Below are 13,758 nucleotides of genomic sequence, written 5' to 3'. Positions count from 1 at the left end.
GGTCGAACAACTGCATTATAGGAAACATGGTCTGGCATGCATCTACATATGACATATTGTCTGGCACATGTCTCAGTTTGGGCTATTCTTGTCAGGCCTATGTGATGTTAACGTCTAAAGTGGAAGAAAGCACACACATAGTCAGACATATTAATTGCTGTTAATTTGTTGATTGAGTCATCCCAGTAAAGCTCATGGGTTTTCAAGCCCAGACATCTTATGCGGTGGGAGAAAATTACGGGATTTCAATTGATGCTCTCTGGAGGTTCCTGGGCTATCCTGGATTTTTTCTCTCTTTCTTGTACCTCATCAGATTTGTCATCTGAAGGAATTATAGTCGCATAAGAACTAGGTTCATCGATCTATTGTACAATTAATTGTCAATTATAGTGTTTCTATGCCTTGTAATTGGAAATACATGTTTGTGTTTAAGACAAAAAAATCATTTCATATTCTGTACTGTGTTATTTTGCATTCAAATCTTATGAATTTATACTGAAGGATACTGTACATTAATTCTTTATTTTACGCGAGTACTTAATAAGGTGAAATGACGTATACGTCAAATCGCGTGAACAGGAATTTGTCGTCTGTCAAGAGTTCTTACTTGTAGTTTAGCAACAGAAAATGAAAAACGAATAATCTCATTTTGCAAGTGATATGCCTCTCACGAAATTACACGATAATAAATTCCCCGCGTAATTATTTACATGATAATATTAAATTCCCCACGTGATTATTTAGGAATCTATAGTATATATTCCATTTAATGTTCAGGGCCTGCATAGTTTTTTGAAAGCTGGTTAACTTTAACACAGTGGTTATTAAAGTTTAACGCAGTGTTAACTCCTAACCAAGTGATCAGCAAACACAATGGTTAAATTCTGTTTTTCGAAAGCAATTTAACACGGTGGTTATAGTTAACACTGTGTTAACGGAGTTAACCACTTGCTAATCATTTGATTACCCATAATGCATATGTACTTTGTAAACAACGTTTCAGTTATATGAGCAGCAATGCTTCAGTTATTTGAGCAGCAACGCTTCACGTCAGCATACTTTTCACAAAGAGTGCAACATGCTTCATGAAGTATGCTGGCATGAAGTGTCACTGTGAGTTCATACTCTCTTGTATTTACAAAGCTGAAATTTATTTCTTAAATGGTCTAATCTAATTGAAATATCATTTATTTCTCTGTAGATTTGAGTCACCAGGTCCAGAATGTTGTAAAAAGTAGCCCAATGTTGTCGGACATTCCACGAGCACCAGGCATCATCTGTTCAAGGATTTCATCCAGGTGTGCTCACAGGTAAATGTTTGTATGTGTGCTGCATGTCTTCTGCTCGTCCTAGAGAATTCCCCTAGTGATATATATTACACTTGATACTAATATGTACATATATTTAGACCTGAATACTTCAGGTGTAATAGGAAGGCCTGACTTTCTAACCATTTATCTCACAAGGAAGTCCATTCATATCCACAGTAGTTTAGCTACGTGCTAGCTCTTACAGCCTTTCTTTATAGATATATTGTATCACAGAGGCTTTCATATGTTTCCCATGCCAAAGTACAGTCATACTGTGACTTTGTACAGGAGCGAAGGCAGGATGACCTACCCCTCTGTACTCATACAATAATTGGTTTGTCAGGATTCTTCTCTCTCGAGTTATTCTGGTGTACAGTGGTATGTATAAGGTAGCTTGAGATCGGTTTTGCGGATGTAGAGTGAACTCTCCTCAATGTAATGTTGAAATCAGCAGGCGTATGCACTCTGTAATAGCTTAGAAAAACGTGGGATGCAACCTGGTTATGAATTAAGGGACAAATTAATTGACACACACTACCATCTGCTCCAGAATTCTGGGGAGAGTATTTCATTCCTTGTGTCTTAAAACAATTTTTTCCAATTACCTAAATTTTCCTCTTAAGAGCTCTAGAAACACTTCTAGCATGTTTTTATGTGTGTGCAGCAAGTATTCCGAGCTGGAGGTCTAAAACAATGCAACAAGTGATTTAGTGGCATCAGCAGAATCGATTGATGGCAAACCTCTGATTTCCAGCATCAGCTTAGCGTTTTAATTTTTTCCACTACAGGACTCAACTAGAGGGATCCCTTTTCTTCTGTCAGGATATTTAGAGATTGTGGTTTCACAGGGCATTGTACTGATAGTCAATACTACAGGTTTCTCTCTACTGTCACTTGGTCAAGATCTCTGTAGTGGAATCAGAACTCTGTGTGAACTACTGGGTTCAAATTCTAAAAAAGTAGATGTTTGGTCGGCCGGACAGAAAGATTTGTAAGTCTGGTACTAAATTAGTAGATGTTTGGTCGGCCAGACGGAAAGATTTGTAAGTCTGGTCCTAAATTAGTAGATGTTTGGTCGACCGGACTGAAAAATTTGTATAGTCCAAAATTAGTAGATGTTGGCAAGACAGACTGAAAGATTTGTAATAGATTGTGGATGGATTTCCCAGAAACATTTGTAATGGTTGTACTATGTATGGATGTGAACAGACCAGGCATAAAGATTTGCAGACCTTCCTTACCAAAAATACTGGCTGAAATTAAAAAATAAAAACATATATTATAGATTTATTATTGTATTGACTAAAGGAACCCTGTAGCTCATCAGCAATGTGTTTTACAGCATATTGACAATGGCAGCAAACTTACAGAGGATTCCAAAGAATGGCAGCCAGCTTTGATGTTTATTGTTTTATACATGTAACATAGCTTTCCTTTATCATGCAAATTCTAACAAGTTATGATGTAATTTACTACTACATTTGAACTGAACATTAATAAATAATGGGAATGATTTATCTAAACGGGGTGCTAAAATCCATTTTAGGAATGAGGATGGTCGATTAACTGATGGGAGTACATTTCTATTTGGAGAGAATGCAGACTGGGCTTATCTTCCGATTACATAATATGTTACATAGTGATATTCTAGTGACACTTTCCAGTGTCTTATAAGTGAGACGTGCAGACAGGCTTCCCATGATGCACATCCTCGTGCTGTGCGTCCTTCTCTGAAGCTGTGTGTGGTGATGTAATGTATTGTTCTTCAGTCCTATGAGGAATTATCAAGCGATGTGGATGTCTTTCATTTTATTGAATTGTTTAGATCACTCGGGGCATGGCTGACATGTTGCAGTCAGGTTAATAAGGGGAACTAAATGTCTCTCTCTCAGTAAGTATAGACATCTGTCTTATGCTGTTGAATTTTAGTAAATTTTCTGAATTGTCATCGTAGTATTTGGTTTAAAGTAAGTGTACAATATATTTCATGAATGATGCAGGGAATGCAATAGAGAATCCCTCTATATTTTAAAAATGCATGACATCTGCAGTCACATTTTCTGTCTGCTGTGTGAACTTATCCTTTAGGATAATTAACACATTGTCACAGTTTTAGTGAGGAGCGTGTTTGAGTGTGTAAATAAATATCGGGGCTATTTTCTTTCTCCCTTTAGTAGATGTGGTTACCACTCCGATTGGCTTTTAAAAGTGCTACTGCAGGATGTATAAAATATTAGATCATGAGTTTTTAGGTTACATGAGTGTTGACTCTGTTATAGTCATGTATCATGTTAATGTTACATGTGTTGTATTGTGTAAAATCATTCATCAGTATAGGCACATTTTGGGGCATTTATGTTTTAAGAACACATCATGTTATGTACTGTTGCTGAATTTAGCTTAGATGTGCAGAACAGAAAAAAATATATCAGATTCTGTAGCCCTTGGGACTATAGTGATACTTTTAACTAATACTCAGGTGACAAATAAGGCCTGTAGGCCTCTTTTGATATCTCAGGGCCATAAGTTAGTGGATTGCAAATACCGAGTATTTTGCTAAATAAAATAATTTTTGAAAGTTCCCAATACTTTTTTTTATTTTACATGCATAATGTTAATATTTAAAGAATAAAATGCCATTCATTGTTGTTTCATCGGGTGGTGAAGGTAGCAAACATTGCAGAAAAAATTCATAACCCGCGTAAAGAAAAACGTATTGTTTATTTATATTTTTAGGTATTTTTTCAAAATATAAACTACATTTGAGTAATAGAAATATTCTATCGTTGACCTATTCGTTACTTTGAACAGAACAGCCAATACACCCTTTGACCTTGACAATGCTCCATATTTGGTAATGATTACGCGGACTGATGGTACTAAAAAACTGGATCAAACTAGTTTGCAACAAACATGTATTCATTGTTGAGGATGAAAGCAATATGTCACTTTCAAAAGAAATATAAGAGAAAAGATTCAGTGAATGTAAATATTGGTGTTAACACGTACAGCTCCTTAACTGAGTACGCAATGCATGAAGACTCTGTAGCAATCCTGATAAATATCATATAAATAATTGTTGTATTAATTAACTTCACACAGAAGACAAAGTATTCATATTTGCATGAAGCAAAACATATAATATTCCACTAGCCACTATTAGCTATGTTAAATACTGCAGATAAAGCTCTCATTTCAGCAGATTCCTTCATATCTTCAGTTATGCATGATGGCGGCTAATTGAAAAGACAAATACACACAGACAGGTGTTAAATTAAGGTGAATGACCAATCATTCAGGTGATTATTGACAGAGTGTTATTCACCTTTTACATTCACCTGTTGGCTTGCTCATTGTAACATCGTGCTGTGTCCCTCCTGGGGTAACCTGTGAAGGAGTCAGGGTCATTCTGATGCTTATCATGCACAACCAGAATTTTATCAGGGGGCTTAGATAGATTGTCAACAAGGTGTATATATTGCTTCATCAAGCCCTCATAAAATTGGCCTGCTCTATTGGCCTTCTTTGTGGGACTAATTGTTTTTAATTGTTTAAAGTGTGTGCTGAAGGGATCTGATGTGTGTTGAGAGGAGATTTTATTGGGCCATTTAACACTCAACTCCATGATATCTGTTGCAGAAATGGGACAGGAAGTTGTAATTAGGGATGTACAGGTATATAGGATAGAGGCTGATTGAATTCTGTACCGTTCCAATTCAAAATGTTTGATAGAGTGTCATAGGTGGAATTTGGAGGAGGGATTATAAATTGTAAACTTCAGGCCTATAGTTGACATAGGAGGGGTCACACTAAACTCCCAATAAATAGGGCTGATCAGCAATGTGAGTATTGATTGTGCTAGCAGTGACTGGATGGGAAGGAAGTGAGAGCAGAGTGAGAGCTCTCCTTGTTACAGACATGGCTGATAAAACTCCTGTGTCAGTTTTTGTTGGAATTTCATCTGTGAGTGTAAGTGGTTTTTTGTTTTTTTTTAATCCTTTTTCAGTATTTTGATTTCTGTTATGGCAAAGTTGTTTCTGCAGATCGATGATGCAAGAAAAATGCAAGAATGGAAATTTTTTCTTCTAACCTTGAAAAAGTTAATGATTAAATTCTTCTTTCAGTGTTAGTAATACTTTGATATTTATATACACTCTACATTCATTCCTTACAGTTTACGGGTCTGTAGTGCCCTCAGATATATAGATGACAATTTACCTGTATAAAATTGCTGCTATTAGGTTCAATTCATTTGGCAAGTTCATTCAATTTTGAATTTTAAATACATCTGGCTTTTTGGATGAAATATTTTTGTGCAAAATTGTAGACTACTGAAATGACACAAATTGTAATTAGATAAATTGATGTCAGAGAAAGCACATATTGTAGATAAATAAATTGATATTAATATGTCACAAATCCTTCCTATGGCAAACATTATCATAATGTACGTTGCTGTACATGTGCCCTTCTTTTGGATAACTTCTCTGAAATCTTTTACTCAGCGCTTTAAATTGAAATATGTAAATAGCTAGGAAAATTGAAATATAATATTTGTTTTTTTTTTAATGCTGATATCTAATTAAATGTTTTATGATTTGATCATCATAATATTAAAGCAGTAATTGAAGTACTGCTTCTCATGATTTCTGATGTACATGTATGTTTATAAATTATCTAAATAGAGAATTATTATCTTATTTTTTTAAAATTAAGGCAGATAAGTTAATTATCTGATGGTAGTCTGTGATCTGTGAAGACTTTTACAATTGTACATAATATCTGGCATTTGTTACATTAAATTCCATATAGAAACAGCAGAATTTGGATCACATTAAGAGATAGGACTCCTCTACATTGTAAATGAATGTCAAGTAGGTTTCAATGGGGAAATGATGTAAGGGCGATTAAGTTTTGTTGTAACATATATCCAGTAATGAGGGGCTGGTTGTATCAGTCCTGCTTGTGGGCAACAGATGGCTGGAGATGATAAAGTTGTCCTGCCAATTCCCTGCTGTTAAATCAAGAGTTACTGGCCTCTGGATATCCTCCATATTAGTTCCAAACTCAGCTAAAGAGAATTATATTTTTGGAATCTCTTTAAGATTTTATTAACTTTCAGTTTATATGAAATGAAGAGTTCAATCTTCTTGGATTATCTGTTGACTTGATTGGAGATTCTGATTTTTCGATACTGTGATTGCAAATTAGATATTAGTTGAAGAAATATCTCTGTTGTTATGCCTTCAATTGGGATGGTAAATATATAACATCAATATCTTATAGACCATCAGGGGGTCAACAACACAGCTGCTTGGGGATGTTTGCTGGGGGAATATTGATTGGTAGCAATTAATGGAATTGTGTGATACATGTTAATAATTGACAGACCATTTACAGCGGGGGTTTGTGTATTGGGCTCACATTATGGTTTTCGGTGAAAGTAGGTTTCATTAATAATTAAGAGGGGTGGTGTGGTTACAAATTGTGTATTGCATTATGTTGTGTTCTGGCACCCACAAGGAGAAGTTATGGGGCCGACTGCACCTGCTAATTACTAAACTAATAGACCCTGGATTGTTAGGTCTATTGGGAATTTTAGCAGGAGCTTGATCAATGTGAAATTGTCTCTCGGAAACTGCCTCTTCCATTCATGATTGATACTCATGAACCGACATCTCACGATTCATATGTCACACTGAAAGTTACACAAATCCCTAGAAATTCTTCGAAAATGAAAATAAATATAAGAATAGAAATTCTTTGATGAAGTATTGTAGTTTTCGTATGAAAAAAAAATTAGATTTAAAACATGCCTTCATTCCCTAGTATAGATTTACAGTGTGGAGGTATTATAAACAAGAATGAGTTATCCCTCTTGAAATGGCTAGTGTTTACACATTCCATCCGCAGGTAAACTCAGGTAAACACATTTGATGTTAAGAGGTGTGGAATTGTTACAGGTAAGAAGATACCTCTGAAACAGGGAGATAAGGTATCAGAAATCAATCTGTCAATTAACCAGCTTGTTCACCCAGAAACTGTAACAAATAGAGTGGTGACCTGATTACTGGAGCGTAAATTGTAAATAAATAACAAATGGCTGCACAGTGTATCACTGTGCTAGAGGTCAGGAAGTTTGTGAGCTGCTCACCGTTATGTAACAATGACATTGATAGGTTCTCCTATGTCCGATGTTTCAGGGTAACTCTGAAAGTAGGCACAGTTATATTTTATTTTATATCATATGAGCAATCAGATTGGATTCTCTCTCGCGACTTCTGAATCGTAGATTTGTGACAAGTGAACTTTCATAACTATCAATAATACTGTACATGCATGGTAGATTTGGTGATTAAGCTATGTGGTAATGTGTGTTATTTCTCTCCTCATTACAGATATGATGTCACAAACTCTGGTGGAGACAGTGTCCATTAATTATGAAGATTTTAATGACAGTTTTCTGACCTGTGGCACGTGCCTGTGTATCTATGATGCTCTGGAGCATTCTCCGAAACTGCTGCCATGTTCCCACACTGTGTGTAGAAGCTGTCTAGAGAGGATTGTGGAAGCACAAGTCCACGACACTGGCTATTTCCGATGTCCCATTTGTCGAGAACACATCGGTGTCCCACGTGGAGGAGTTGTTGCATTTCCACCTAGTTATATCGTAAACCAGCTGCTAGATTTGATGCAGCAGCAGCGTCGCGACGTTATACCCAAGTGCTCAACACATTCCAACCAGGAGCTTCTCTTTTGCGAGACCTGTGATTCGGTGTTTTGTACCCAGTGTAGCGGTGGGCAACACAACGGCGCAGGCGCCAGTCAACACACCGTCATTCCATTCTCCATTGCCATCAAGAGGATGTCGGAGATCCTGCTGTACAAAGCTCACCTCTGTATCAAAAACCTCAACCATGCTTACGACAATGTGTCTGCAGAGATGCAGCTCTTAGAAAACTCAGTAGAAAAGACTGTAGAATCTATAAATAGATCATTCCAAGATGTCATCGCCATGGTGGACAAACGCAGGCATGATTGCCTACAGTGGGTCCGTAAAATACGAGAAGACAAGCGCAAAATTTTGCGTGAACAACTGGACTTAATCCAGGCAGAAAAAGACAGGGTACAGAGTGAGTGTGATGGACTTCAGTTTCAAGTCGAAGTCCGGAACATCACAAGGAAAATTGGAGACCTCAACGAGAAGCTTGATGCAACAAATACACTGTCTGAGCCACGAGAAAATTCCTTCATGAAGTACGAGTTCAAGCATAACAGCTCAGTGAAGGAAATTAGCAAAGCTCTAAATGAGTTTGGCAGAATAAATATCAGTACGACCTTTCCTGCCTTGTGTTCAGCTAAAGCAGGGGAGGCAATTACTCATCTCAAATCCTCCATGGTCATCAACACAGTGGATTACCATGGCAACCCCAGAACCAATGGTTCTGACCCAGTGTGTACCGAGGTGCGCACGGAAAAGGGGGAGCTGGTGGAGTCGAAAGTGCGAGACCGAGATGACGGATCGTATGAAGTGCAATACGTTCCACCGAGGGCCGGAAAAGTCAAAGTCTTTGTGAGTATTTTCAACCGACCAATCAAAGGAAGTCCTTATGTGGTTGATGTCTCAGATCACATAGATCCGGTGTGGAAGTTAGGGTCTCGTGGGAAGGGAGAAGAGAATTTCGTTCAGCCGGTGAGAGTTGTGTCAGACAGTGAGGGTACACTGTTTGTCTCTGATACGGGTAATAGCAGAATCAAAGTCATCAGTAATGCTGGTGATGTCGTCCGACACCTAGGCCCTGTGGGCCTGGAGAATCAGGGAGGAACTGGTCTGGCCTTGACACCAGAAGGCAAAATAGCGATTGTCAACTGGAGGACCAGAACTGTCTCCATAGTGACCAAAGAGGGTGAGCTAGTCAACAAATTTACCTGCTCCGATTTTCAGGAGCCAACTGACATTGCTGTTAACAGCCGAGGAGAGATCATTGTAGCAGATCATGGTGCCAACAAAATGTTTATGTTTGATGGCAATGGTAAGCCCCTGACAACGTTTGGAGGAAGAGGGGAAAAAGATGGACAGTTCAAGCTTATTTGTGCCATAGCTGTAGGCAAATGTGATGAAATACTAGTCGCTGACCACAGAATTCAGATCTTTAGCAGGGATGGCAAGTTCTCTCGCATGATTCCAGATCAAAAGAAAGGGCAGTACACAGGCTTGGTGGTGGACTCGGGTGGATACATTCTAGCCACTAAAACTGAGAAAGGCAAGAGCTTTGTACAAGTCATGAACTCTAGTGGAAAGGTGATTTTCTGTATTGACAGCAACAGTGATCGGCTTAAGCGTCCCAGCGGCCTGGCCACCACGTCAGATCACCATGTCTTCGTTGTTGACCTGGGCAATGACTGTTTGAAGAAATATCGCTACAGATAAACACTGCTGCTCCAAGGTAAAAATAATGAGGTAAAGGAAGTCATGAAAAAGAAAAGACATAAGATGGAAATAAGCCAATTCTGGCCCGGAAATTCATTTAGAAAAATTCTTCTATTTATATGAAATTAAGCTACATGTACATGTATTTACATGTTAAATAAGTCGGTAACAAAATAAAGATTTATTTTTATAAGATCACAAATTTGGGAATTTCTCAGTTTCCTTGAAACTTCTTTAAAAAATTGACTTTTAGGGCAGTTTAACACTTGAAAATCAGAGATGTTATGCACTGACTAAAGCTAATTTCTTGCATTTGCAACATTTATAAGATGTAAAAATCAACACATCTCAATTTCATTGTGGTCAATGCATGTTGCCGACTCTTCCTGAAACCTTGTAGTTGAGAGAAAAATATGAATTTTTGCCACTTGAAAAGAAATGGTAGAATATGCACATGTTTTGACATTGTTAATAGTAAATTTATGATTCATTACTAAAAATTTTATTAGTTTTGTTTATCTCACCTAATTCAAAAATTTTGATGAACAATTTTGTAACTTATTTAGACGAAGTGTAAAATTACGATAAATTAGGACCAAATTACTAATTAGTAAACCTACACTGTACCTCTTTGTAGAAGAAACTATTAGGGAAAATGGTATTTTAATCTTGAAAAATAAAACATTCATATCAGATTTCATACTACACAATGATGAAACAAAGAATGTGTTAAGCAGTGATGTATGGTTCTCATATCTATAATCAATATTTTGTTAATCTGTTGTTGTAGATGTAAACTAATAATCCCAAATGCACCATGGGACAGATCATGTGACCATGTGACTAAAAGTGAAATCCATTCCTGCACCAGGAAGAAAAAAAGCAAGCAAACAAAACCCAAATAGGAGTAACTCTGTGCAATGACCTTAGTTCTTAGATACTCAAGATGCCAGACGGTGTTTATGTGATATATTTAGAACTCTGTATGACACACTTTTGTAAGGCCTATTCAAATATGCACTTTTCTCTTTGATGTTTCAATATTTGTGGGATAATTTGTGCAGTTATTTTACTTGTAAACATTGTATTGAATTCTAAATCAAAAAAAGTATACATTCAAAGAATAGCAAAGTCTGTAGATGTTTTAAAGATCTGTAAAATCATGATATTGTCAAGAAATCGACCTACTTAATGTTTCTTCATGTACATGTGTGTATAATCCCCAGAAGCGTGGTGGACAATCAGTTTCATCTAGTATTATGCATGAAAGACAACACAAAAAAAGTGTTCCAATCCATCAGTGGTCATTCCGCCCCTCTAATATTAATTCTGTCAAACTAAGTAACAGCAAACATTGTACCATCTCTATTCCATCATGTGTGTGTTATGTTGCATATTAACCCATCAATTCTGTTTTAAACATGGAATATGAATTTTGTTTTCTTTTTTCATCTCGAGTAATACTGTATTTTGAACGCTATTGAAATTTTGGTTCTGATGTGCTGTTAGTATATATCTGAATTATTTTTAGATTGAGACCAAATACTAATTCCATCAGCTACATGTACAATATTTTGGTCAATAATGTAAATTTTTGGAGCAGAGGAATTGGGGGTTTCTAGCTGACATGATTAAATGGTGTTCACGGGGCTGTGAACTGCCTCTCCCTGCTGTAATTAATTCCTATTGAAAGAATCTCAAAAATCAACTTCTTCATTTTCCTTTCTGGAATATGAGATTACAAAACTTGATTTTTATGTATGAAGTGCTGAAAGTTCAAATCATTATATTTAATTTTAAAGTATGACTAGATGTCAATCTTGCTGGGGTATGAGCTCCATTGGTCCACAAATATACTGAGTTTTTACATAATCAACTTTACAAGCTGTTTACTTTGAATTTCTATGCATTTTTGACTTTATGTGAATTCGTGATTGTGATATGATAGATGTCGCTGAGTGACAAAGACATGACTGGTCATTATGCTAGTACATGTAGGTGTGTGATAGCTGGGATGAAATTTCCTTCAGAAGTTTGATCCATTTTTGTTTTAATTTTTATGTGGGCGATCACTTCAAGTAATGCAGAGTAATCTAGTGAGATAGGTTGAGAGTCAGTTTTGTCCAGAATAGATCATTTTCCTTTGCTAGTAAGATATCTGTTATGTTAGTGATATCAAACTTTGAAAAAAATAGTTGATATTCATCAACTACCAGCAGTCATCATGTTACCAAGGAAACAAGTCTAAATTATCCATCAACTACCAACAGTCATCATGTTACCAAGGAAACAAGTCTAAATTTTGTTTTTCAACAACCATTATGTGTGGACATATGTGTAAAATAAACTGCTTCAGGAACTTACTTCGTAAAAAGGTTTATGAGGAAAATATAACTTGTGTTAAAATCGGATTTATAATGCAGTTTATCGTTATACATGCATTCTGGTGGTGTTTTTTGGTTGTTGTGTTAGGGGGTTGGGGGTTGGGTTACATGACAAATGATTTTTGTCCATAGATTGGATGTTGGTTTTTAAGTTTTGGATATTAGATAATTGAGATTTAGAGATGTTTATATTTATCCTCTGTACCATTGCGGTTATATCCGTACGTTTTGTATGATGAGTGAATCGAGTCTTTCATGATGTAGTACTGATTCAGTATAGACAACTCAGTGCAGTGTTCTTGAATGTTTGCTTCAGCTATCAGTTCATGTAAAATGTAAACTGCCTTGACAAAGTTGTGCAAGTATTTCATGATTTACACAAGAAAATAAAAATATAGTACAATATTATGACATCTTTTTAATTTATTGCATGGTTTCATGTGCACCATTGTTGGAATCCACAGGTTTTATCTACGTTATACTATATAAGAAGTGTAACGGAGAGAAAAGCCATGGGTTCCGACAACACATATGTACAAATTATGAGGTATCTTTGATAAAGAACTAGGTCCAGTAATAGTCTAATTTTGACACGCACAGTAATTTATTTAAAAGTTGCGTGTTTAGTAGGTACGAGATAAAATTGACTTTAGTAATGAGTTAATTTTCGAGAGAATGCATGTAGAAGAGTGATTACATTTCAAGGTCAGAAATGATGGTTATAACACCCAGTTCTTCATGAGAAATTTTCACTCTCCTCTCTCTGAAGACTGAGTGCATTTGCCTGGTGCAGACTTCGTTCTCATAGCTGATACAGAGACATGCAGTCAATATTTCTTCCTAATATATTTCATATAAAACAATATTTCCTCCTCATATATTTCATATGAAACAACATTTTCTCCTCATATATTTCATATGAAACAACATTTTCTCCTAATATATTTCATATAAAACAACATTTTTTTCTAATATACATCTATTTCATATAAAACAATAATTTCCTCCTAGTATATTTCATATGAAACATTTCCTCCCAATATTTTTCATGTAAAATATTTCCTCCCAATGTATATCATATGAAACAACATTTTCGTATGCCACTGTCAGAGTCCATGGACAGCCGGACAAGTTTGTTGGTTTATTTCCAGTAAAGTAAAACTATTAATCCTACATAATTCAGCCTTGTCTGAATGATTCCTCGGGTGATTCTACGTATTGTGACGTCTGACCCGTGTTTTTTTAGATGAGTGGTCTGGCAGGTTAATGTTTCATAGGGGCCCAACTCCAGGAAACAATATGCCCTGCCCAGCTGACACTTGCACGGATGGTGCTTATATATGTGAGAGAGAGAAGCAGAAGATGGTACTGTTTTAGTATTTGGGTAGTTATTGATATAATTAATGATTTTTTGATATAAGAAATTTCCATTTTCTGGTATCAAAATATCGATTTCTGATATATTTTCTCATATTTAAAATAAAAATCATATTTTGGTATTGAAAATCGAATTTTAGATATCAGAAAAATTATTTTTTGATTTTAAAAATTATAAAAGAAATTCTGATATCAGAAAAGCATTTCCTGATATCAAATTCTAGCGCTATTTTTCTAAAAAGATTATGCGTTATTT

General features: G+C 36.0%; 1 protein-coding gene across 20 annotated transcripts in view; it reads left to right on the top strand.

Moving 5' to 3' along the window:
- LOC125671242 (tripartite motif-containing protein 2-like) overlaps positions 1-12,533 on the top strand; it is a 35,886-nt gene extending 23,353 nt beyond the window's left edge. For 9 of the 20 annotated variants that reach the window (XM_048906823.2, XM_048906787.2, XM_048906794.2 and 6 more), the window contains 3 exons: positions 1,202-1,310; positions 7,709-9,757; positions 10,532-12,533. In XM_048906823.2, the coding sequence (XP_048762780.2) occupies positions 7,711-9,741 (2,031 nt within the window). In that variant the 5' untranslated portion in view covers positions 1,202-1,310; positions 7,709-7,710 and the 3' untranslated portion in view covers positions 9,742-9,757; positions 10,532-12,533. Of the gene's footprint in view, positions 1-1,201; positions 1,311-2,856 lie in introns of those variants that run through there. The other 11 variants (XM_048906830.2, XM_056140221.1, XM_056140229.1 and 8 more) reach the window with 6 other exon arrangements.
- The last annotated feature ends 1,225 nt before the right edge of the window (positions 12,534-13,758 follow it).

This window comes from Ostrea edulis, chromosome 1 (assembly GCF_947568905.1).
Source record: "Ostrea edulis chromosome 1, xbOstEdul1.1, whole genome shotgun sequence".
Lineage (NCBI taxonomy): Eukaryota > Metazoa > Mollusca > Bivalvia > Ostreida > Ostreidae > Ostrea > Ostrea edulis.
The sequence above is the reverse complement of the archived record's forward strand: the minus strand, read 5'-3'. Positions and strand labels throughout refer to the sequence as shown.